This window comes from Grammomys surdaster, unplaced genomic scaffold (genome assembly GCF_004785775.1).
Source record: "Grammomys surdaster isolate TR1022 unplaced genomic scaffold, NIH_TR_1.0 338, whole genome shotgun sequence".
Taxonomy (NCBI): domain Eukaryota; kingdom Metazoa; phylum Chordata; class Mammalia; order Rodentia; family Muridae; genus Grammomys; species Grammomys surdaster.
The window spans coordinates 2,516,382-2,538,801 of record NW_021604757.1 but is presented as its reverse complement, the minus strand read 5'-3'; the positions used below and the strand labels follow the sequence as shown (position 1 = coordinate 2,538,801).

At 50.4% G+C, this 22,420-nt stretch overlaps 1 protein-coding gene across 1 annotated transcript in view; it reads right to left on the bottom strand.

The window, feature by feature from the left end:
• Nucleotides 1–15,520: 15,520 nt before the first annotated feature.
• Creb3l1 (cAMP responsive element binding protein 3 like 1) overlaps nucleotides 15,521–22,420 on the bottom strand; it is a 41,019-nt gene continuing 34,119 nt past the window's right edge. Inside the window, exons 9-12 of the mRNA XM_028778579.1 lie at nucleotides 20,056–20,155; nucleotides 19,168–19,294; nucleotides 16,386–16,653; nucleotides 15,521–16,234 (exon numbers count right to left, since the gene is read on the bottom strand). Of these exons, the coding sequence (XP_028634412.1) occupies nucleotides 16,198–16,234; nucleotides 16,386–16,653; nucleotides 19,168–19,294; nucleotides 20,056–20,155 (532 nt within the window). The 3' untranslated portion in view covers nucleotides 15,521–16,197. The remainder of the gene's footprint in view (nucleotides 16,235–16,385; nucleotides 16,654–19,167; nucleotides 19,295–20,055; nucleotides 20,156–22,420) is intronic.

Below are 22,420 nucleotides of genomic sequence, written 5' to 3'. Positions count from 1 at the left end.
GAGTGGCAGTCAGGGGGATTGGGCAAGGAGGTGACATTTGAGAATGGACTCAAATGAATCATGAGAGTGGACCACGTGACCATCTGGAGAATAGCATTGTGGATGCAGCGTAAGTTCCAAGCACGGATGAGGCAGTGTGGCTGAAGAATTGGGAGGCAGGAGGATGCTGGAAGGGTCTAGAAAAATCTTCTGAGGCCAGACTGCCCTGGAGTTTGAAGCTACCATGAGGGGCTAAGCAAACACTAGTTAGGGCCACGCTTAATCTTTAGTGTTCAGGCAGCTTTGAGAGGAATTTGAAACTTTGGAGAGCATTCTCTAACCACGATGCTTTATAATTAGTTCTTTAGCTGTGTATGTTTGTTACTCCAGCAAGACTGAATTTCTTGAGGATAGAAATAGTGTCAATTCAGTTCACAAAGCACGAACATTATAGAATCTGCTGACAGTGCTACCAGCCCTCCTCACAGGGCTGGCCTTCGCTCTTGTATTCCTCGTGACTAGAACATAGTAGCTTTCAATAACTTACCTGATGGATGCATAACTTGAATAATTAATACTCAGTCTAATAAGCACTTCTGGGCCAGAAACATTACTGAATACATAATTACCTCATTGAGTCCTTTAATGACCCTATGAGATATAGCTTGTTATTTTCCTTTTCTTAAAATTATAAAACAAATGAAGCCAGGCACAGTGGTGCCTGCCTTTAGTTCTGCCACCTGGGAGGCCGAAATAGGTGGATCTCTGAGGCCAACCTTCTCTACATAGCAAGATCCAGGCCAGCCAGAGATGCATAGCAAGACCTGGTCCTAAAAACAAAACAAACAAACAACAACACAGACAACACCCCTCCCTCAATTATATTTATTTCTGTGTGTTAGAGTTTATGTGTATGTATGTGCATGTGTGTGCGCACACACATGTGTGTGTGTGTGTGTGTATTTACTTGTGCCCCATGTGTAGAGGTCAGAGGACTGTTTGCAAGAATCGGTTCTCTCTTTCCAGCAAGTGGGTCCTGAAAATCAAATCCGTGTCCTTAGGCTCACAGCCAGCATCCTTACTCTCTGAGCCATCTTGCCAGCCCTGTTTTCCTCGCTGGGAAACAGGCACAGAACTTCTAATTTTACTTGACCAAGATCTTCTTGTGTTGAGATTAAGAATCTAAACCCCCTCAAAAATGTTTTTTAAAACACACACACACACACACACACACACACACACACACACACACACACACACAAGAATCTAACCCCAGGGTGTAAGATCCCTTATTGCCCTTCTAAGGTTTGAGGGCATGGTCAGGCTCTCCACCATTTTCTCTAGCTGCTGTCTCTTGAACATATCACCTCTGAATCCTTCGAGATGGGCTCTGGGTGGTGTGGCCTTTCAAGACTTTACCAACAGGCCAAGGTCTACTCCTAAAAGGGGGCTGTGGCAAGGCCCAGCCTTCCTCTCTCAGGCTTTCTGCAAGTAGCTCCTGCAGTTAAACAGAGGAAATGGGGCTGGGCTTGTTTTCCATCTGGACAGGCAGAGAGCAGGAAACAGTGCTCCTGGAGGGGAAGCCAGGCAGCCTGGAGGCTCTGAGTCGCAGGCTAACTCTGACTATGTGACCAGGGCTACTTGGATAGAGCTCATACTGTACAAGGCTGCCTGTGCTGGCTCTGCAATCGGGTAGGGAGGACAAGGCTGGGAGGGACAGGTGTACAGGGCAGGGGAGGATGCCCTTGGACGTTCCTGGGACATGCACCAGCATTAGGGAGCTAGGGACCCCTCAGAATCCACCCAGGTATACACAGGAAGAGCAATCTGGGTAAGAAAATTATTCTGGGCTTTGCTGAAGCCCCTGAGGATGAAGCGTTCTACTTTCTGTGGCCTGGATGAGCAAGTGGGAGCTGGGGAAAAGAAATGTACCAGGCCACCACATACTCAACCCACGACCTGGACATTCTCTGCCCTCAAAACCTGCCAAGCCTGCCTCCTCCATGTGACCTTCAGGCTCCTTGTGTCCTTCCCTTGTCCCTGTGGGGTTTTCTTTCAGCTTATGTCGTGCAAGTGTATGCTTTTGTAGTAGATGCTCAATAAAACATTTTTCTCTATTTTTTTTTTTTCATGCTCTCTCAGCTGTGGTCCTGGCCCCTGAATTCCATTCTGTCTATGCTGCTAGATGCATTGTCTTGCTGTCATGGTGGTCCTTCCTATCTTGTCAGTTGGAGTCTTCATCCCTCAGACCCCAACCCAAGCAACGGAACCAGGAAAGGGTAGAGAGCTCACAAGAGAGTCCTTTAGCTCATACCTCAGCCCTTGTTGTGAGACTCTGTGCTGTGCATTAACCTCAAATTGGACCCAATGATCTCTATGTTATTTTCCATATTTATGTACTTTTTTTTTTTTTTTGCACTAGCTAGGTTCTCTTGCATGCTCGTGCTCTACCACAGTAAGTTATACTCTCAGCTCGGTACTGGGTGACAGGGTCTCAGTCTGTAGCCCACAGTAACCTCAAACTTACTATGTTTCCCAGGCTGGCCCAGAACCTCAAGTAATTCTCCTGCCTTAGCTTTCCAAGCACTGGGATTTAAGCTATTGCACTCAGCTCTACTCAGACAGTATCGAAGATCTCCTCTAGATTTGGCAGTTCCATTGGACTCTCTGTCCCCAGCCTTGAGGTTTTCAGTCATCCCTAAGACAAGTGTTTTAATAAGCACCTGCCAAGGTCCAGCACTGCGCCTGTCAGTGTTCCCGCCCAGTCTTACCCTGGACAGACACTTGGCTCCAAAGCATCTCGTATCATCAGCTTTGCACATATTATCTTTTCTTACGACGCTATTGAGCCCTGTGCTGCCCACTGTGCAGAAATACGAGCCCAGTGATTTTTTTTTTTTAATATGTTGATGTGTGGAGTAGAGAGAGGGAAATGGGCTTCTCGAGACTGAGAGTTCAGCTTAGTTGGTAAGGTGCTTGCCCGGTATGCACTAGGTCTCTTCGGGTCTCCTCCTCCCCTGCCCAGATCTTAAGCACTCACCAACACACTTGGTTCTTCATGCTTGTGTATGTGTGGCAGTCGTTTTATTGGTGGAGCCTCCGCTATGCGCTGAGACCTGTGGGCGTTCTGTTCAGCCCAGGAGTTGTAGCCTGCTCCATTTCCATTTCTGGTTTAGGCTGGTTCACCTTTCCTTACGCACCACCTGGTGGTCACTGACACCCCGGAGGCCACCTTAACAATGCCAAACTTACTGCATACAGCTGGTCCACACAGAGTCCTGCTGCCAGAAATACCTAGACTTGGTGAAACTCTTGCCTCTGCTTCCAGAGTAGCTGACTCTACACAGATCACCACACCTGGACACCTAGAGGTTTTCTAAAGTCTAAACCCCTCACCAGCTCTGAAGCCTGTGACCCAAATACTTGCGTAGCCCCTGGGAGACTCCACCCTCACTGAGAGGACGGGTGTGCCTGCGTTAGGATGTAGGTGCTGCTGGTGACAGATGGGAATTGAAGAAACCCCTCCTGGGTGGCTTTATGAAAGCTATGAACAGAAAGGAGTCTGAGCAGAGAGAAGGCAGGACTCTCTTTCGTTGGGACGGGGGACACAGTACCAGCACGGGCAGCTTAGGAATCAGAGGTGGTCCAGACTGTGGTCATTTGGAAGACACTCTGCCTCCATTAGAATCCCTGCACTGATGGTGAGAGGGTGCTTAGATGGCTCTCTCTGGTTCAGCAGGATCTGCTCCAGAGTCTCCCTTCTGGCCCCAGTTTGGAATCTACAAAACCCCTAAGCAGGACAGGTAGGTACCTGGCACTCCTCCCATACCCTGGTACAGTCACAAGCTCACATTTTAAAGACACCTTTCAGTCCCTCACCACCAGTGCCATTATCCTTCCCAGATACCAGCACTTAGTGTGGAACCCAAAGAAAAGACCCTCCAGGATGAAAGGCCAAGCTCTTGGAAGCCTGTAAGGTTGGGGGAAAGGCTTTGGAATGAAATAGCTCAGGTAAGTTTCTGATGTGTGATCTTAAGAAATTGCTTGACTTCTCTGAACCACAATAGTCCATGAGAGTGGCCTTCAGGGAACCCCAGCCTTGCTCTACACACCGTCCTCCCCAATCATCTGTGGATCTCCAAAGCCTCCAAGAATCCAGTCTCTTCCCCCATTCCCTTCCAGAGCACTAAAGAGGTTTCCCAGCCTGGATGGACCCTTGTTCTTGGGCCCTGACCCTTTATGGCTCTTCTGAGTGCCTTTTGTGAAAAATGTACCTACTGAGACAAAAACTTCTTCAACCCTCACTTCTTCTGAAGCACCCCTGGAGACCTTCTCAAAAGCCACAGGTACCTCCAAGCAGACTTGGGCATACTCAATGGCTTATGCCATCCGGCATTTGAGCTGCTGGGGACACATCCTCTGGTGAAACCCTCTTCTGGGCGGCCAACTGCTGCTAGAAGGCCTTAAAATGAGTCTCTTCCCGCCTTTGGACTCTGCGGGGTCTAGCCTTTCATTCCCTCTTCTGCGTGAACCTGCCACTGGAGGAAAGAGTTCCGGCCCGGGCCTGGGCTCCCGCTCTTGCCAAGGAAGGAAAATGGACGGACCCCCGGCTTCCGGCTTCCTTTGGCAGCGGTCCCCTCCCTCCCCCTGCTCCAGCTCAGCTCTCTGCCCCCGGTTTTTGCATTTTTAATTCGGGACAGAATGTGATCTCTTGCAAGCTTCTTGCTTTATCTGTTGCTATTTAAATTACAAATCGGCCTCATCTCCCTGTCACTCTAGGGTTATTTTTAGCTTCTGGTAAATAGCAGCAGGGAGAGTAGGATCAGGTGCCCCTCCCTCGAAGAGCTGTGTCCCCGCGGCTGTGTGTGCCGCCGCAGGGGGCACCCTCCCTGCCAACTGGCGCCACTAGCTGTCCTGGAAGGGTGGAGGGGAAAGGGGGCAGTGGGGGCTGGGACGTGCTCAGTTCCTGCTCTCAGTCTCTGGCTGGCTTTGCTATCCTCAGTTCCCACTGTCATTGCTCAGAGGCAGCTTCCACCATCCTTCCTGGACCTCCCTGACCGGTCCTACTCAAGCGAAAGACATAGCTGGCGGTTCACTACTTCCCCTGGAGCCAAGAACTGTACGCCCCTTGTCTGTAATATCCTTCAAGCCGTACTACTGAGTGGGTACAATTGTTCCCATTTTCCATATGAGGAAACAGGGTTAGAGGTGAAAGCTTCACAGGCTCCGAAGGGTCAGAACTGGTTTCCAGGAACTATCAGACCCTCAGAGCCCAAGCCCTGTGCATGCATAGAAATCTGCTGCCTTTCTGGGAATGGTCTCTGCCCAGGTGGATGGCCGAATCAGAGTGCTTCTAGAATGTTTGTACTATCCCATCTACTGGGTCATGGCTCCGGAACCTCATCTGACCCATTGCCTGATTGTGTAGGATCCCGTGAGCTAAGAATGTTTCTACATTTCTCGAAACAGGAAGTAGCAAAAGAATAATATTTTGCGGCATGAGATGATATGAAGTGTAAAGTTCAGGGTCCCTGAGTAAAGCTTTAGAAGAAGCCAGCCACCCCCAATCCTTTGCACGCTGCCTATGACAACTTTTTTGGCACCACTGGCAGGGCTGAATACCTGTGATAGAGAGCACGTGACTTACAAAGCCTAAAATATTTACTGTCTGGCCTTGTACAGGATCCTACTTTTGTGGAAGAAAAAGACTGAGCCCCATAAGTCCGTGTCAGGCATTGTGTCAGCAGGACCAGAACTCCTGGGCAGTGATAGACTCTGTACAGAGATTCCTCCTGCCAGCCACACCCAGCAAATAAGATCTAGCTTACCCTCTTTTATCCAGAGTCTTTCTTTGTCTTCTCCATAGGTGAAACAAGTGGTTTTCAAATTGGCCGAGCTATCAGAAGTACAAGAGAGGTTTACAGGTCTAGATCTAGACTCTAGCCTGAGTCATCCTAGACCAGGACGTCCAAGGGCTTAAGAATTCATTTCACTTTTTTTTCTTGATATCTTTTTTGTTTGTTTGTTTGTTTGTTTTTGTTTTTCGAGACAGGGTTTCTCTGTGCATCCCTGGCTGTCCTGGAACTCACTCTGTAGACCAGGCTGGCCTCGAACTCAGAAATCTGCCTGCCTCTGCCTCCCAAGTGCTGGGATTAAAGGCGTGTGCCACCACTGCCTGGCTTTTTCTTGATGTCTTAACCAGGGATTGAACCTATGGGTCTTACCCATGCTATAAAAGCGCTTTGCCACTGAGCTACTCTGTCTTAAGAATACATTTTAGGAGGCTGGAGAGATGGCTCAGCAATTAAGAGCATGTACTGATCTTGAATAAGACCCAAGTTCAGTTCCCAGGACACATATGGTGGCTCACAACCACCTGTAACTCCAATTTCAGGGCATCTGACCTTCTCTTTGGGATCTTGTACACACCTGGCGTGCAGGCTTTCTCTCTCTCACACACACATACTTTTTTAAAAAATCTTTTTTTTAAATTCATTAAAAAAAAGATATACTCAGGTGATCTGGTTTGGTACCTACTGGGCATAACACTGGAGGTGATCTACAAACAACAAACCCAGCATCTCCCATAGCAACCCTCATACCCTCTGTCTTCCTTAGCTGTAGTCATCATTGCAAAAAGTCTCTTGAACCCAGCCCTAATTGGTTAGGACTCCTTCTGGTGCTTGGGATACCTTCTCCCCAGTCTACATACAGAAGTGAGACAGGAGGGCTCTACATACTGTCCTGCCCTTTTCAATGGGGTTTACTGGAAACCAGGTCCCTTTTAACCCAAACAAGGGCCTATCCTTCTCAAATCCTAACTTGTTTTGTTTTCTAACCTAAGATAGCTCTGGAAAGAGCCCTGAGGTACTTCTCAGCAGGCTCCTCCTCCCTAGAAGCTTCTACAGTCTTGCTGAAAGCCCCTGTGGTCCTCGCTTGCGTAAGAAGCAGCCCAGCCTCCGTCCTGCTTCCGCTTGCACCCCTCCTGCCCTCGTATTCCATTGCCCTCGCACTTCTGCTGAAAGCCCTTTTTCTCCGTGAAGGGCTTTCAAATGCTTTTCTTAGCCACTCCTCACAGCAGGACTGGAGGGTTAGCTGTGAGCCAGAGCTTTATGGAAGTAGCAGGCATGGGGGTGTGAAAAGGGCCACAGTGGGCCTGAGCTCCTGAGAGCTCTGGGACAGTCTGGAAGAGAGGAGCAGCAGCATAGGTCAGCAGGCCTCTCAGGATTTACCACGTGGCTGTTCCACTGCAGCCTCTGCCTTTTCCTCCACCACAAAAGGCTCAAAGGGCCCAGAGCGGCATCCTCTCTTCCATACCCAGGGGCTCTCCTTTCGGTAATGCCTTGCCCAGTTCTGGTGATAAGACTAGACCCCTGGCTGGCCTCAGCACAGCCTCATCCTGTACAGTCCTGTCCTGGTGCAATCCTTGGAAGAAGAGATCCAACTTGGTTACTATGTATCTTTGATGCCTAGGGACTCCCATTGTGGCCTGTGGAAAAGCTTCTGCGTGGGGAGTGTCAGTCCTTACAGCTGCCTCTCCACCCGCTATGTGTGTTCACACACTCATAACGTCTTATATGTCAATCCTTTCATCATGCTCTGTTTCCTAGTCTCCAAGTCTCTCCCTGACCCTGGCCTCCTTTCCAGCAGCAGCTGATACATTTCCCTGACTTGAATGTAGGGAAAAAATCTTGTTGATGCTTTTTGTAGGAGCCCAGACAGCTAAGGAACATAGTACGTGCGCTTTTGTCCAGGTCTCCTGACTCCCAAATCAATAATATTTCTTCCAGGATTCTGCATGTTCTGCTCTTCCCTCGGGGGCACTTAGAGGATCTCCTTGATCTTAGCTAGTGGCCTGGGCAGATGATGCTGTCTTCTGAGCTCTGGAAGATCTTGGTAATGGAATATAACATGCCCAGAATTCCCAGAGTGCAGGTAGGACCCTCGGAAAACTAACCTATCCCCATTTCCTCTGAGAAACCCACTTCAGGACGGTGGGTAAGTTCCTTCTCCATCCTTCCTTAAGTGATGCAGGCCTAATGGCTTCAAAACCATTAAGGACCCTTCAGGTCTCAGGACTGGGCTGGTTTTATCATCCTTCTTCCCAGAAGGTCCAAGGAGAACCAGAGCACTGTCAGACACACCCAAGCCCTTTGTGGTTGCCAGTAGACAAGAGATTTGTCTCCTCCCGTCAGGCTAATGGCTTTAAGGGATGGAGAGGCACATTGAGATGTCCTTACTAGACCCTCCAAAGAAAGTCACTCAGTGCTAAAGGCTTGATGGGGAAGCAAGGTGAAGGGGGAAGTGAGGATATCCATCTCCTCCCTCTCACTGGGGACCACCTTGTGAGGAACAGCACACTCTCTCTCCAGCTCATTAGAGTGGCCGCTGGGGCCCACTCCAGATGTTTCTACCTGTTCTTTAAGCTAGAACAGCAGAACCAGGGAAATGGGATCTTATCTAGGCAGTTGATGGTTTAAGATGTTGTGTGGGCAATGCAGGGGAGGTTTCTGCAACTGTGGATGCTAGTGTAGGCCTGCTGGGATACTGGGGGCTTGGTGGGAATGCTCTTCCCTTTTCCGGACAGTAGGTTTCCAACTGTTGTGGCAGAAGGCACCTCTGTGCTTAGCACAGGGGCAGCCCACAGGAGGGTACAGAGGAGGAAGACCGAATGTACAGGGCATCCCTGCTTCTTCTGGAAGAAAGGCCAGAAGACTTCGCACTGCTGTCTCATCAGAGATTAGTGAGGACCACATCTCGGAGGGTTTTCTCCAAGAACAGAGACACAGCACTAGGCACACAATCGGCACTCCGTAATTAGATGCTGAATAAATAGAGCTTTCTTAGCTCTTTCGAGAAGGAAAGCTATCCCGACACCCCTTCTGAATCCCCAGACCCTAGAGCAGGGCCAGGCAAGCTGAAGGTGGGCTCGTCGTGAACATGCGCTGCCAGTTCAGTGCTGATGGTGGGGTGGTCTCCGCGCAGCGTTCCCTCGTCCCCCATTCTCCTTACCTGTATGACACCTGCTTTCGAAGGTGCATCTGGCTGAATCGCTCTTCCACCAGAGGTCCCGCAGCCACACTTCGGGGACCCTCAGGCCAGGGCTGGAAGACCTCGGCCTCCTCCCCGCGCCGGCAGCGCCGCCGCACCACCTCCTCCTCCGCCGCCCGGCCGCAGGCTGCCCTGTCCCCGCGCAGTCCTCCTCCCCCGGGTCCCTCAGCCATCTTTCGGTGGCCCAACTCTGTGCCCCGAGGCCTGATGGAGAACCCACCAAAGTTCAGAGTCTCGAGCGCGCCTGAGCCAAGGGCTCCGGGCTGGGACGAGGCAAAGAGGCGCTGGGTCCCGCACGTCCGTCGTGATGCGGCGCCCAGACGACAGGGGCCGAGAGCTGCGGGGCGCCGCGCCTAGGAAAGGCCGGGAGGGATGCTCCGGAGCCCTGGGGAGACTGTGTCCTTGGAAGGGTCAAGATGTTGCCTGGGGCGCTACCCGGGCGATCCCCGGACGGCCAGAGCCTGAGGTCTAGCCAAGCCGGAGCCTTGTAGCTGTCGCCGCAGCCACTAGGCACTGGGGTGTCACCTTAGAGACACTCGCCAAGCCGTAGGGTCCGAGAGGAGGGCGCCGCCTCGCCCTGCCTGATCGGCCCGGGGCCCCGGGAGAGCGAGCCCGGAGCAGCGGGCCAAGGCCACCAACCTCTCTGAGGGGTCCAGGCCAGGGTGCAGGACCCTGCCCAGGTCCACCTCTGTGCCCCTGCCCAGTACTGGTACAGGCTGCACTGCACCTGCCAATCATCGCTCCACCTGTCACTCAGCCGTAGTGATGCACCCCCGCCCCCTTCTGTCCCGCGTTTTCCGGCTTTGGCATTCGCTGCCGCTGTAGGCAGGTGAGGGGGGTGTGGGGGGGGACAGGGGCGGTGACATGAGGCAGCTTTAACTCTGTCGGCGCTGTGGGAATTTAGAAATCAAATTGTATTTAGGGAAGGGGCACAGGAAACAGCTTACATCAACCCCTAGGGACTCCTCGGGATTGTGGGAACTCCATCTACAGGATTAGAGCTCTTGAGGCCAGGCCTCTAGCTGGACCAAGCTGAGTTGTGTGTAAAGTCATAGCTCCAACTCCTGGAATGGTCAGCCTTCCAGGAATCCTCCGGGTTGCTGGATTTGGGGTATCCCAGAACACTAAATCAGTATCTTCTAGGGCCAAAGAAGCTGTTACAGGAAGGAGGAGCCCAGACCAAAAAGAAGAACAGGATGCTTTCATGGGGTCCAACTTGGATTTCCTGTCTTTTCGGTTCCACATCTCTCTTTGTACCATCTCTTCTTGGGCTTGGGGGGTGTTCACCAACCGAACGTTTCATTTGGACCATTGCAGAGACCTGGGTGACTCCTCAGATATTAGTCTATTTGTGGTCCAGACTTTCTCTTTGTGAAGTCCACAGATCGTACAGTATTTAATGGCTGTTCTTTGCCTATACTTTAGCCAGGCATTCAAAGCCCATATTCCACCATACAGCCCCATCTACCCATTTCCTCTACAATTTCAGCTTCAAGGCTCTGGCTTGGCTAGACCTCAGGCTCTCACTGGCTGTCTGAGGATCGTGCCGGCTCACAGCATCCCGACCCTTACAAGGACACATTCTTGAATTGAGTCTTATTCTGGAATTGGTACCAGTTCTTCACAGCATCATCTTGTTGTTCCCTCTATCTGAAATTTTCCCTATTACAGATTTTAAAGCTCCCACAAAAGCTTTATTTTCCAGCCTGGCATTGGCAGTGCCTGCCTTTATTCCAACACACAGGAGGCAGAGGCAGGAGGATCTCTGAGTTCGAGGATAGCCTGGTCTATAGAGAGTGAGTTCCAGGACAGCCAGGGCTACACACAGAGAAACCTGGTCTTGAAAACAAAACAAAACAAAACAAAACAAACAAAAACCCGTTCTTTTCCATAATGGTTCCTCTGATTGTCCAACTGAATAGTTTCTTCCTAGCTTCCCTTGTCCTCTGAGCAGATGTTCAGTGCAATCTTTATCTTCTTTTTCCACTGCCTGTGAGCATGGGAAAGTGGAAGGGGCCATACTACATAGGTAGACAAAAGGTTGTTTTGGAGTTCTCTGATGTTCTCCACCTTGAACGAGGTAGTCCTGTTCTACACCTTTGCCCAGGTTATCCTTTGCCCTTGTCTCCCACATGAGTGTCTCATCGGATGCGCCCTGCACACCCTGACAGTAGCGACCATCTCCTTTGTCCCTAACCACGTTCCTGAGTAGTAGATATTATCACTTCCTTCAAGCTGCAGAGGACATAGAAATGGTATTCAATGATTTAATTGCTCAAAATAGCTCCTGGTAGTGCACTTGGATTTAAATCCAGGCCTTCTGGTACCTTTCCCTCTGCTCTGCTCCTGTGACAGCCCTTCCTCCTCTCTACTCTGTAAAACCTCAAAGGTCTGCTAATATAGGCTTCCCACCTCTCAGTGGTCCAACAAGCCCCTCTATAGGTAAAGGAATTAGATTAGACATCCTTGGCCACGAAGGATCTTTCTCCTCCAAGCCACGTACTAAAGAAGCCATGCTGCTGTAGTATGGGGGTCCTCACTCTGCACCCCAGCTACCCTTGAGCTTCCCCTTCCAGGACCCTGGGCTTTGATTTCCAAGCAGTCTGGCCCAGTGTAGCCTCCCACACCATGAATTACGGTATTACTGGCTGGGTTTGACATTCACTCAGCAGCTGCCTAGCTGCTGGGTTCCCAGGTTGGGTTTTTGTTTAGCTCTTTCCTGCAGAGCTCTCCCCACTTAGGGCTTTTTAAAGCAGGCTTCATTCCACCATCCTCACACATCCCTACTTAGGGCCAGCTGCTGGCTGCATTATCCTTAAGCTATGGCTTGGCTTCCTTCCCAAGAAGAGAAAAAGAACGAAGCCCTCTCCCGACCAGCCTTGCCACCTTCTGCAAGCAGCCTTTTGAAGTTGCATCTCACTTCTCTGGCCCCAGCCCACCCATTACCACAGCACTTAGAGAACAGTTACTGATGCCTACTGCATAATGGACCTGGTGCTAAGCATTTTCCCGGCAAACTTTCATTGACTTCTCAAACAGGAGGGTGGGTACCATTTTACAGAGGAGCTCACTGGGGCTTGGAGACAGTAAGTAGACTAGGGAGACAGTGCATATCTCAGAGACCATGTACTTAGCCACTCGGATGTCTAAGCAACGAAGGTTCATTTGGAGCCTAGGATTCTGGCCTGTGTAGTTCACCCCCAGGGGGATCCACAAGGTCCTTTTTACCTACACCACACAGACGTTCATTTTGGTCAGGTGGTTCTTGGGCTGGTCCAGCCCTCCTGGGTCCAGGGCCTTGTCTGGTCCCACTCTGCTCATGGCTTCACCCTCAGTGATGGCTCTGTCTTCAGAGCTTTGGATTCTAGCTATAACAAAGGGGCTGTTGTGGCTATCAAGCAGGATCACTGCATTGTAAAAGCTGTCACATGGGATGTGGCAAAGCAAGCTGCCAGAACTGACAACAGAGAGTGAAACCATTGCTGCAGATACATCCCCTTAGAGGCAGGGACACGAGCCCTGAGGAAGCACTGTCAGTAGGTGACTTGTGGGAGAGAATCAGCCCTACATCCTCACACAGGCTGGGCAAACATCTTGGATGGACCTCCATAGGGACCTGACCCCTCGCTAGTCATAGGCTTCAGGAAACCCCGAGAATCAAGTCTCTTGTTCAGTCATAGAATAAGGAAGAGGGACTACAAAGGGACACCAGGAACTCAGGTGAAGCCAGTAGACCTGGATTTCTTTTTTTTTTCTTTTTTTCTTTCTTTCTTTCTTTCTTTTTTTTTTTTCGAGACAGGGTTTCTCTGTGTAGTCCTGGCTGTCCTGGAACTCACTCTGTAGATCAGGCTGGCCTCGAACTCAGAAATCTGCCTGCTTCTGCCTCCCAAGTGCTGGGATTAAAGGCATGCGCCACCACTGCCCGGCTAGACCTGGATTTCTACAGCAGCACTTATATTCAGCTCAATAGCCATCAGGGGATTCTATCCCTTTGAACCACCCCATGTCTGTCTCTCTCTCTCTCTCTCTCTCTCTCTCTCTCTCTGTGTGTGTGTGTGTGTGTGTGTGTGGTGTGTCCCTGAGCCTGTGGAAATCAGGAGAGGCGGGAACCCAACTTGGATCCTTTGCAATACAGTCTTAACTGCTGAGTCTTATCTCCAGCCCTGAACATTGGTTTTGTTTTTACGTCTATAAAATCCCTTCGTGGCCAAGTGTGGTGGTGCACACTCTAATCCAAGTGTGGTGGTGTGGTGGTGCACACTCTAACCCCAGCCATCAGGAGGAGGTAGGTAGCTATAGGTGAATTTGAGGCTAACCTGGCCCATATAGTAAGTTCCAGGTCAGCCAGGCCTACATCTTAAGACTCCATCTCAAAACACACACACACACACACACACACACACACACACACACGAGAGAGAGAGAGAGAGAGAGAGAGAGAGAGAGAGAGAGAGAGAGAGAGAAACAAGTATCTTCAGGGGGATGTAGGTCTGTGGTTGAGCACAGGGGCAAATCCCTGGGTGTCAACCCTGAGAGCTGGGAGGAGGTCTATTTCAGTTCCCACTGGCTTATTCAGAGTTCTTGGTGCTAGTGAGGAATGGGATAACGCTTCCTTACACGTCCTTTACTTTCAAGAGCAGTGTCTCATCTGAGCTTCCGTGTCAGCACAGAACTATGCATGAAGGGGAGCGACTCCTGCTCTTCGGCAGGGCTGTCTGAAATGGTTCTTTTCTCCTCATTTCAACTCCCTGTTGCCATGGCCCAAGCCTCACAGACTCCATCTCCCCTCATACCTCACCCATAGAATGCCTCCAGAAGTGAACCCCTCCCCTGGCTCTCTGGCTCCCACCCACCACCACCATCTCTCCTGGTGGTGCCTACAGTTTCCTTTCTGTTGTCTGTCTTCTGGAAACAATCCCAGTCAGTCTCCTATTGTGTGGAGAACAGCCTGAACTGCTCCTGACCTTGCCCCCACCCCAGCCTTCACTCCATCCCTCCTGTTCTCCCCCCTCACCCCCACCCTAGCCTTCACTCCATCCCTCTCATTCTCACCCCCCCTTCTGTCATAGCTGATCTCAGCAGAGCTCCTCCAAAGGGCACAGGGACTTCACTCTGCCCTGTCATCTCCATGGCATTTGACACTCTGGCCACCTTGTCTTAAAGCTGCCCCCACCCCTTTCCTTTTTGGTTTTTCGAGACAGGGTTTCTCTGTGTAGTCCTGGCTGTCCTGGAACTCACTCTGCAGACCAGGCTGGCCTCAGAGATCTGCCTGCCTCTGCCTCCCAAGTGGTAGGATTAAGGGTGTGTGCAGCTGTTGCGGCTGCCATCACCACCTCCTGTCCTGCACCAGTGTCTGCTCTATTGTCTCTAGAGTCACTTCCCATGCCCTCTCCCTTTTACTCAGTCTGTTTCAGTTCTCTTCACTCTGCTTCCTCTTCCTCACTGCCACCATCTTCCCTGGTGTTCAGCCCTTCCTTCCTTCCCTGTGTGTAGACCAAGCCTCTAACTTATCCCCGCCCAGAAGCTGGCATTTCCTAACCTCAGCTGGGAACCCTTTCTCTTCAGCCCTGGATTTACGTCTTTAGGTCTTTTCTTCCTCCTCTTCCTCATCCTCCTCTTCTTCTTCCTCCTTTTCCTCTTCTTCCTCTTCCTCCTCCTCTTCCTCCTCCTCCTCTTCCTCCTCCTCCTCTTCCTCCTCCTCCTCTTCTTCCTCCTCCTCCTCTTCCTCCTCCTCCTTGTGCATGCCTGCCCCTGGGTCTTTGCATGCATATTGTGCATGTAGAGGTCATAGAACAACTTTTAGGAGTTAGGTTCTTGCCTTCTAATCTTTTCTTTCTTTGCTTTAAAAATATTTATTTGTTTATTTATTTATTTATTTATTGTATATGACTATATTGTAGCTGTTTTCAGAAGAAGGCATCAGATCCCATTACAGATGGTTGTGAGCTACCATGTGGTTACTGAACTCAGGACCTCTGGAAGAGTAGTCAGTGCTCTTAACTGCTGAGCCATCTCTCCAACCCAACCTCCTTCTTTTTCTCTTAAGAGAGAGTCTCACTTTGCAGCCTTGGCTGGCCTGGAACTTGAAATGTAGACTAGTCTGGCTTTGAACTCAGGGCCTTTGCCTCCACAGTGCTGCACCACAGTGATGTGCCTTCCATCTTGTGAAGCAGGGTCTCTCGTCTCTGCTGCAGGCAGTTGGCCTGTGAGCTGAGCATCCATGAGGTTCTCCTGTCTTCTGTCTCCCATCATAGCTGAGAGTACAGATGTGTGACATTCTATCAAACTGGTTTTTGTGTGTTTTCAATTTTTCAGTTTGGTTCCGGGCGATGTATTTGAGTTATCCAGTCCACATTTGGTGACTAGCTGGACAAATGTCTCCAGACAGAAAGGCTTTCTCACTAGGCACCCTTTCACCCCCTACAAACATATAAGCTAAACCTCCCCACCTCACTCCTGGACCCATCACAAAGAACACATAGAGTCGGGATTGATGCTGAATCTTTTTTTTTTTTTAATTTTGCTTTCTTAAAGCATGTGCTGAGCTGTTGGAGGAGCGGTTTGGCAAGTAAAAGGGCCCAGCAGCTTGGGCAGCGGCAGGGGGAGGCCTGGGGAGGGTGGGGTGTCCCTCTGTCCCAGGCCAAGGGGTAGCAAAGCCCGCACTAACTTCATAAAATACAAAATAAGGGAGAAGTGACGGGAGGAAGATTTGTAAAATACAATATCTTAGGGGATTGGCAATAATAAAAAATAAGGTTCATTATTTACAAACGATTTCTGTTCTTGGTCTCTGTACAGTAGGAGATGGGGGTGTGTGTTTGTGTGTGCATGTCTGCTTGTGTGTCTGTGTATGAGGGGGCCAGGAACAGTGGTTGCGTTGGTCACTATGGGAAGGAAATGAGGGTGGCCCAGTGAGTGGTTTATCGGAGGAGGACGGATAGCTGTGGGAACAGAGTGGTTGGCCCAGGGGAGCAGTCCAAGTGTCCGGGAACATAGAGGGTCCCCAGCCACTGCAGGGACCGGGAGGGCTGGGGAGAAGAAAGACCCTTTCTCCTAGGGCAGAGGGCCCCAGGGGCAGGGGTGTGAGCTGGATCTGGGTCAGTGAGCAAGAGAACGCCTCTTCTGGGTGCCAGGGTGTCCGTCCTGTGTCCTGGGTCTCGGAGTGGCCTAGGAGAGTTTGATCGTGGTGTTGGGGCCCAGATCCCTGGGAAGAGAAGAAGATCCAGGAATGAATTTGTCCTGAGGTACCCATCATTCAGCTGTGAGCCAGGACTTGACCAAGGACCCCTCCCCCTAGGAAGGTGTGGCTGAGGGTGGTACAGCCTGGGACCCTGGAAGGCTGTCCCTCTGCTCACCTGTCACGGAACCACTCCTTGGGGTGGGAGAAGTTGGGGCTGGTGCCATTGTCATCAGTGTCCTCTGTCCAGGTCTCCCTCAAGTACTTGGAGGTCTCGTGGATGCTGTCTGCATGGTCATGTCGGAGATGGTCCTGGGGCCTCGGCTCTGCTGGACCACCAGGTTTGAGCTCCCAGCCTTCTGGGGGCTCCACAGGCAGTAGAGCGCCTCGGCCATCTTCCCACGAGCCTGCCCCATCATCATAGAACAGTAGGCTTCGGGAAGGCACTGGGGAAGAAAACAGGGTGAGCCATGCGAGCTCCTCAGGCTCCTCTCTCTGCCTGATTAGCCTTACTCATGTGCTAGGCAGGAGGAGGGCAACCTCTGACATCTTACAGGCTTGACTCTTCTATCCCTGAGGATCCCTGGCTGTGTGATCTCAGGTTAGTCACACACTCTGCTCTGATTTTGCTGAGCATCCGTTTGCTGATCTGTAAAATGGAGATAGTATAGCCAGCCTCATGGAGATTCAAGGATTCAATGAGTAATACGGTATAAGCGATTGAAACCGTGCTCTGTAAAAATCATAAGCCACAAAAATGTAGCACTTCTGAGCAAGACAGCAATGGTTTGCTTACTGGTAACTGGGATTTTCCCCTCCTTGTATTAAGGACCGAACCCAGAGCTTCATGAATGCTAGGCCAATACACTATCACCAGGATATGGAGACTCTTTCTCTCTTTCACTCTCTACTTTATATTGAGACTGGGTCTCACTAAGTTGCTCAGGCAGGCCATTAATTAATTTTGTAGTCCAGCTAAGCCTTCAACCTACACTCTTCCGGCCTTGACCTAAGAAGCTGGGATCACAGGACCTGGTGAGAGCTCTGTTCGAACCCTTCCATGTCATTTACTTCCTGGGAGACTTAAGGAAACCTTTTTCTTTTCTCTTCTAGGCTAGTTCCTCTGGGAAGTCAAGGGGAGAAAAATGAATGTTCGTTGGACACCTGTGCTAGGCATTATATAAAGCCCCTAGCTTAAAGCAAATTAAATCTCACACGAAGCCTTGGGAATGAGGTGTTTTAAGCCCCACTTCCCTGAGCTCATCATCAAGGGTCCCTGTAAATTGGCTTCCTGGCTCCAGTCTGCTGCCTGCCTCACAGCTTCCCCTGCAGGGTTTAATCTAGGAGAATTTGTGGAAAAGGCGGCCCCTGGCATTGTGTGAAGCTGCAGTCCGGAAACCAGCCTGCTCAACAAGCCACCTCCTTCCTGAGACGTGCCCTCTGCCCTGCCCTGTGCCGCACTCCCTCCAGAGGCTCATTCATGACCTTCCTCGCCCGCCCTCCCTGGGTTTTGTACTTTAGCACAGCCCCTCCTCTTCTGTGTCTCCTTCCTCTCCTCTGGTCTTGATAGACCAGGCTCTCTGAGCCTGTGCACCGCCCCTGCCTCTGCCCCCCCCACCCCCCGCGCCAGCCCCACTGCTCCATCACAACCCTCCCAGAGTGGCTTCCAATTCCCTCTCCTCTTAGTTCTCCCAGGTCCTGTCCTCCCTTCTAGGCTCTCTGTCTTGCTCACCCCACCATTCCCCGCAGTACCCCTCCCCTTCACACACTCTCTGCTCTCCCCTCTCTGTGACCTCTCATCTGTTTCCTCTTTCTCTTCAGCCACATAAGATTCATGTTCCTGACATATGAAGGACGGCCTAGAAGTTCTCCATGGACCTACCGGAAGTGGCCTCTCCCTCTGAAAGCCACGCCATTCTGCTGTTCCCTATACTGGCTCTTCTCTTGCTGCTCATGGCCTGTCTTTTCCCTCATATCAGGAGCTATTCCAGAAGGCAAGGTGTATGCTCACCTATTGTACACTGTAAGGACAGCAGCTTCTGGGGTCCAGAAATCAACATCTAGAGAGTGCAAGATATGCACCCTGGCTCAAATGGCAGTGCTGTGACTGACTCTGAACTGGACCACACTGCACTCCACTGGGGTGGCACCCACATCACACTCCCCAGGGGTAGGAGCTCCCTCCCAGCAGAGTCCTGACACCTGCTGCAGGTCCTGCATACCTCAGAGGCCTTCTTAACACTGTGTCAGGCAGACTCTACCACATCAGAAATGACTGAAGACTGACACTAATTTGCTGTCCCAGGTCTCATCCATAGAAATTAGACCTAGAACACTCTATTGCACCACATTGGAGGCTCAAAATCATCTGTAATGGTATTCGATGCCCTCTTCTGGTGTGTCTGAAGACAGCTACAGTTTACTCATATACATAAAATGAATATTAAAAAAAAAGAGTCTGGTCCCAATTCTACAACTAACATTAAAAGGGTCATAGAATCTCACCGGGGCTCCGTTATTCCATCTGCAGAATTAGAGTATAGAATGAGATAATGCCAACCCAAATCTCTTAGACATTTATTTTTATTTTTTAGTGTGTATGGATGTTTTGCCTGCCATTGTGTGTGTGCATTATGTGCTTGGTGCCTTTGGCGACTGACTACGGCATCTGATCCCCTGGAACTGGAGTTTCTGGCGGCTGTGAACCACCATATAGGTGGTTAGGCATCAAAACTGGGTCCTCTGCAAGAGTAGTCAGTACCAAGTCATCTCTCCAGCCCTCCAAACTTTTTGGAGACAGGGTCTCACTAATGTATCCCTGGTCTGGAACTCCTCGTGTAGACTGGGCTGGCCTTGAACTCATAGAGCTCCACCTGCCTTTGCCTCCAGAGAGCTGGGATTAAAGGTGCACCAGTGCATCTGACATGGCTCCTCTCACCCAGAGTCTGTGAGGTACTTACTCTGACTGGCTGCATAGACGCTGTCAGCTGCGATAGGGTCTTCTTTCACAGTCTTTGAGCCGGAAGAGAATGCAGGAAGGCAGGGCACAAAGGAGCCCAGCACCAGAACGAAGCACAAGGCTGCCACCTAGTAGTGGGCAGAGGAGCCATCAGATCTGGGGCAGGGCAGGCCTACAAGACTGGCCACCCCAACTCTCCTCACCCCAAACCACTGGATGCAGAAGACTCATTGCTTTCCCCAGTATGCCTCCCCAGAGCTGGAAGTGTGGTCTCTTTCTCTCTTGGAAGCAGACAAAGGCTGCTCAAGTCACCTCAATCCATTCTAGGGAACATAAAAGGCAGTGCCAGAGACCAGAGGGAGGGTGTCTGTGTGGTTCTCACCTACAGAGGAGAGTAGTCAGGAAAGGAAGAAAGGGGAAGAGGGAAGGGAGGGTTGCAGCTGTGACCAGGGAGGAGGACACATTGCCACATCACATTCTCAGCCTGAGCTGGAGAAGGAGCCAAGAGTCCCGGGGGAGCTCCAGTGAGGCCCTGCCCTCAGAATGCCAGAACCAACATGTGCTTACTTGGGAGGACAGTCTAATGCAAGAGAGCCACACAGAGGCTGAGCCTGTCCTAGGTGGCCCCCCTACCCTTGGGGACCCTGGGGGGGCTCCTTGACTTTCTCCCTATCACCCATTCCAAGAACAATCACACTCCTTGAATCCTTGAATAGAAGCCATTTTCCCAAGGACCTGCCTTTCACTAGATTTAGTGGCATCAATCACACATCTGTTAGAACTGGCCTGCACAGGTCACTGGCCCCTTTTGACTCTGCTCACTGTCCTAGAGAGCTTAGCTTCAAGAAGAGCTTCCCCCTGCCACCTTGTGCTAAGGAGTATCACCTACCATGAGGCAAGTGCCAGTCTGCGTGGCCGCCATCTTGTAAGGTCTGGAGATCTTGTTGGTGACCAGAGTCTGGAGTTTCTGCAGCTGCTGGAGCAAGGTCCTGAAGAAGGCACAGGAGTCACTGTGGGTTCCGGCACAGCAGCCATGTCTGCATCTTGGCCTCTCCTGAAGAGCCTTGGCTGGCTCCTGACTGGGCCTCTATGCTTTGGTACCCATTATAGCCACGATATAAAAGGTCACTTCCTGTTAGGCTGCTCTGCAGCCTGGCTTGGGTATCTGAGACCTGCCTCACGGTGGGAAGCTGAGTCATCCTATAGAAGCTTAGGTGTGCCTAACTCTTGCTCCTGACTCTTCTCAGCAAAAGCTGGATTTCTTTTTCTTATCCAGAACCAGCCACAGAGACATTAACTCTCCTCCTTTGCACCCCACAGCACCCTGATTCCACAAGAAAGACGTGGTATGTTGTGCAGTCTGTAAATGGGTCATTATTTATGTTAATGTATTGCTGTTTTACCATTATCACAGCATCTGTAACACATTAGCTTTATTTGTGGCATTCCATGTTAGTCTCAGTTGCTAACTGAGGGCAAGAACTAGGTGCTATTCAGCACAGAATCCTTTGGGTATACACACTTGTTAACGGTTAATAGTGTACTTCTCTACCCAGCTGTGCCCATGCAGTTCCTGAAGTGAACAGGAGGTGGCGAAATAGTCTTAAAACTGAGATTTTTAAGGGCAGAGATAGCGAGGTGAAGTTGGAAGGCTCCTCCCCATCCCTGATTCCTGTCTGAGAAGCTGGGTCTGAGAACGGAAAGGAGAAAATATGTAGCAAGTTCTTCTGAGGCAAGAACAGAAGGATGCCTGGGTACATAGGAAGTTCATGACTGAGCTACAATACAGAAAAACCCTGTTTCCAAAAATTGAACATTCAGGTTAGCTAGGTGGTGCACGCCTGGTAGAAACCTTGCATTGGACCAGGCAGTCAGAGGAGAAGGAGCATCCGGTTCCAAGGATAGCCTCAGTGACATGATGAGTTTGTGGTCAACCTGGCTACATGAGAACATGTTTCAAAAAGTAACAGGGGTGGCTGGAACAGGGGAGGTTGAAACAGGGGCGGTTAGAGGGCTCAGCAGGGAAAAGAACTTGCCAGCAAGACTGATAGTCCAAGCCTCATCCCAGGTACCTACAGGGCAGAAGGAGAGAATTGACTACCGTAATCTGCTGTCTAACCTGCACAGGTACACCATGGTGTGCACACACACATACTCAATAAATAAATAAACTTAAAACCTAAAAAAAACTAAAATGTAAACAGGGACTGGAGAGATGGCTCTGTGGTTAAGAGCACTGAAGAGATGGCTCGCAACCATCTGTAATGGGATCTGACGCCCTCTTCTGGTGTGTCTGAAGACAGCTACAGTGTACTCATATAAATAAAATAAAATAAAATAAAATAAAATAAAATAAAATAAATGCATCTTTAGAAAAAACGAAAACAGACAAAAAAAACCTAAAAACAAACCAGGGGAGCTTAGCATAGTGGTAGAGCGTTTGTGTGGTGTGTACAAGACCCTAGGTTCAGCCTCAGCATAGCTAGGAGACAGTGTCTTGCATTAGGATTCTACTAAATACTGTTGTTTGTTTTACTGTAATTACTCCTAGAAACCATAGCTCAGGACACTATCTAGAATCAGAACGGTATCATGAAAAGGACAAAATAAAAAAAAAAAAAGAAAAGAAAAGGACAAAATCAACAAGTGAGCGTTCTTTAATGCCACAGACCATGTTGATTTTGGTGATTGTCTTATAGAGCCTCACATCAGTCCTGTTAGCCAGTGCTGGTGTCATACCACTGTCACCAAGAATACTGAGGCCCAGAGAGGTTCACAAGAAACAGTAGAGTCACAGACAATAGCAGACTGGAACCAGAACCCAGAGCCCAGATCTCTGGTTTTAGGCTACATGCCAAGTGCTGTGCCGGTTTCCTGAGACTAATGTTCCTCAAACTCAATACAACGACGTCACCCAGGGTGACGTTAAAATGCAGTTTGGGGACTGGAGAGATGGCTTAGCAGGTGCAGTGCTATTGCCCAAGCATGAGGATCTGAATTTGGACTCCCCAGCATCCATGTAAAAAAGGCAGGCATGAGCTGGGCGGTGGTGGCACACCCCTTTAACCCCAGCACTCAGGATGCAGAGGCAGCTGGATCTCTGTGAGTTTGAGGCCACCTTGGTCTACATTAGCAACTTCTAGGACAGCCAGGGCTATATAATAGAAAGACAGAGGGGGGAGGGGGAGGGGGAAGAGAGAGGAGGGGGACGGGAGGGAGGGGGAGGGAAGAAGAGAGAAAGAGAGGAGCATGGC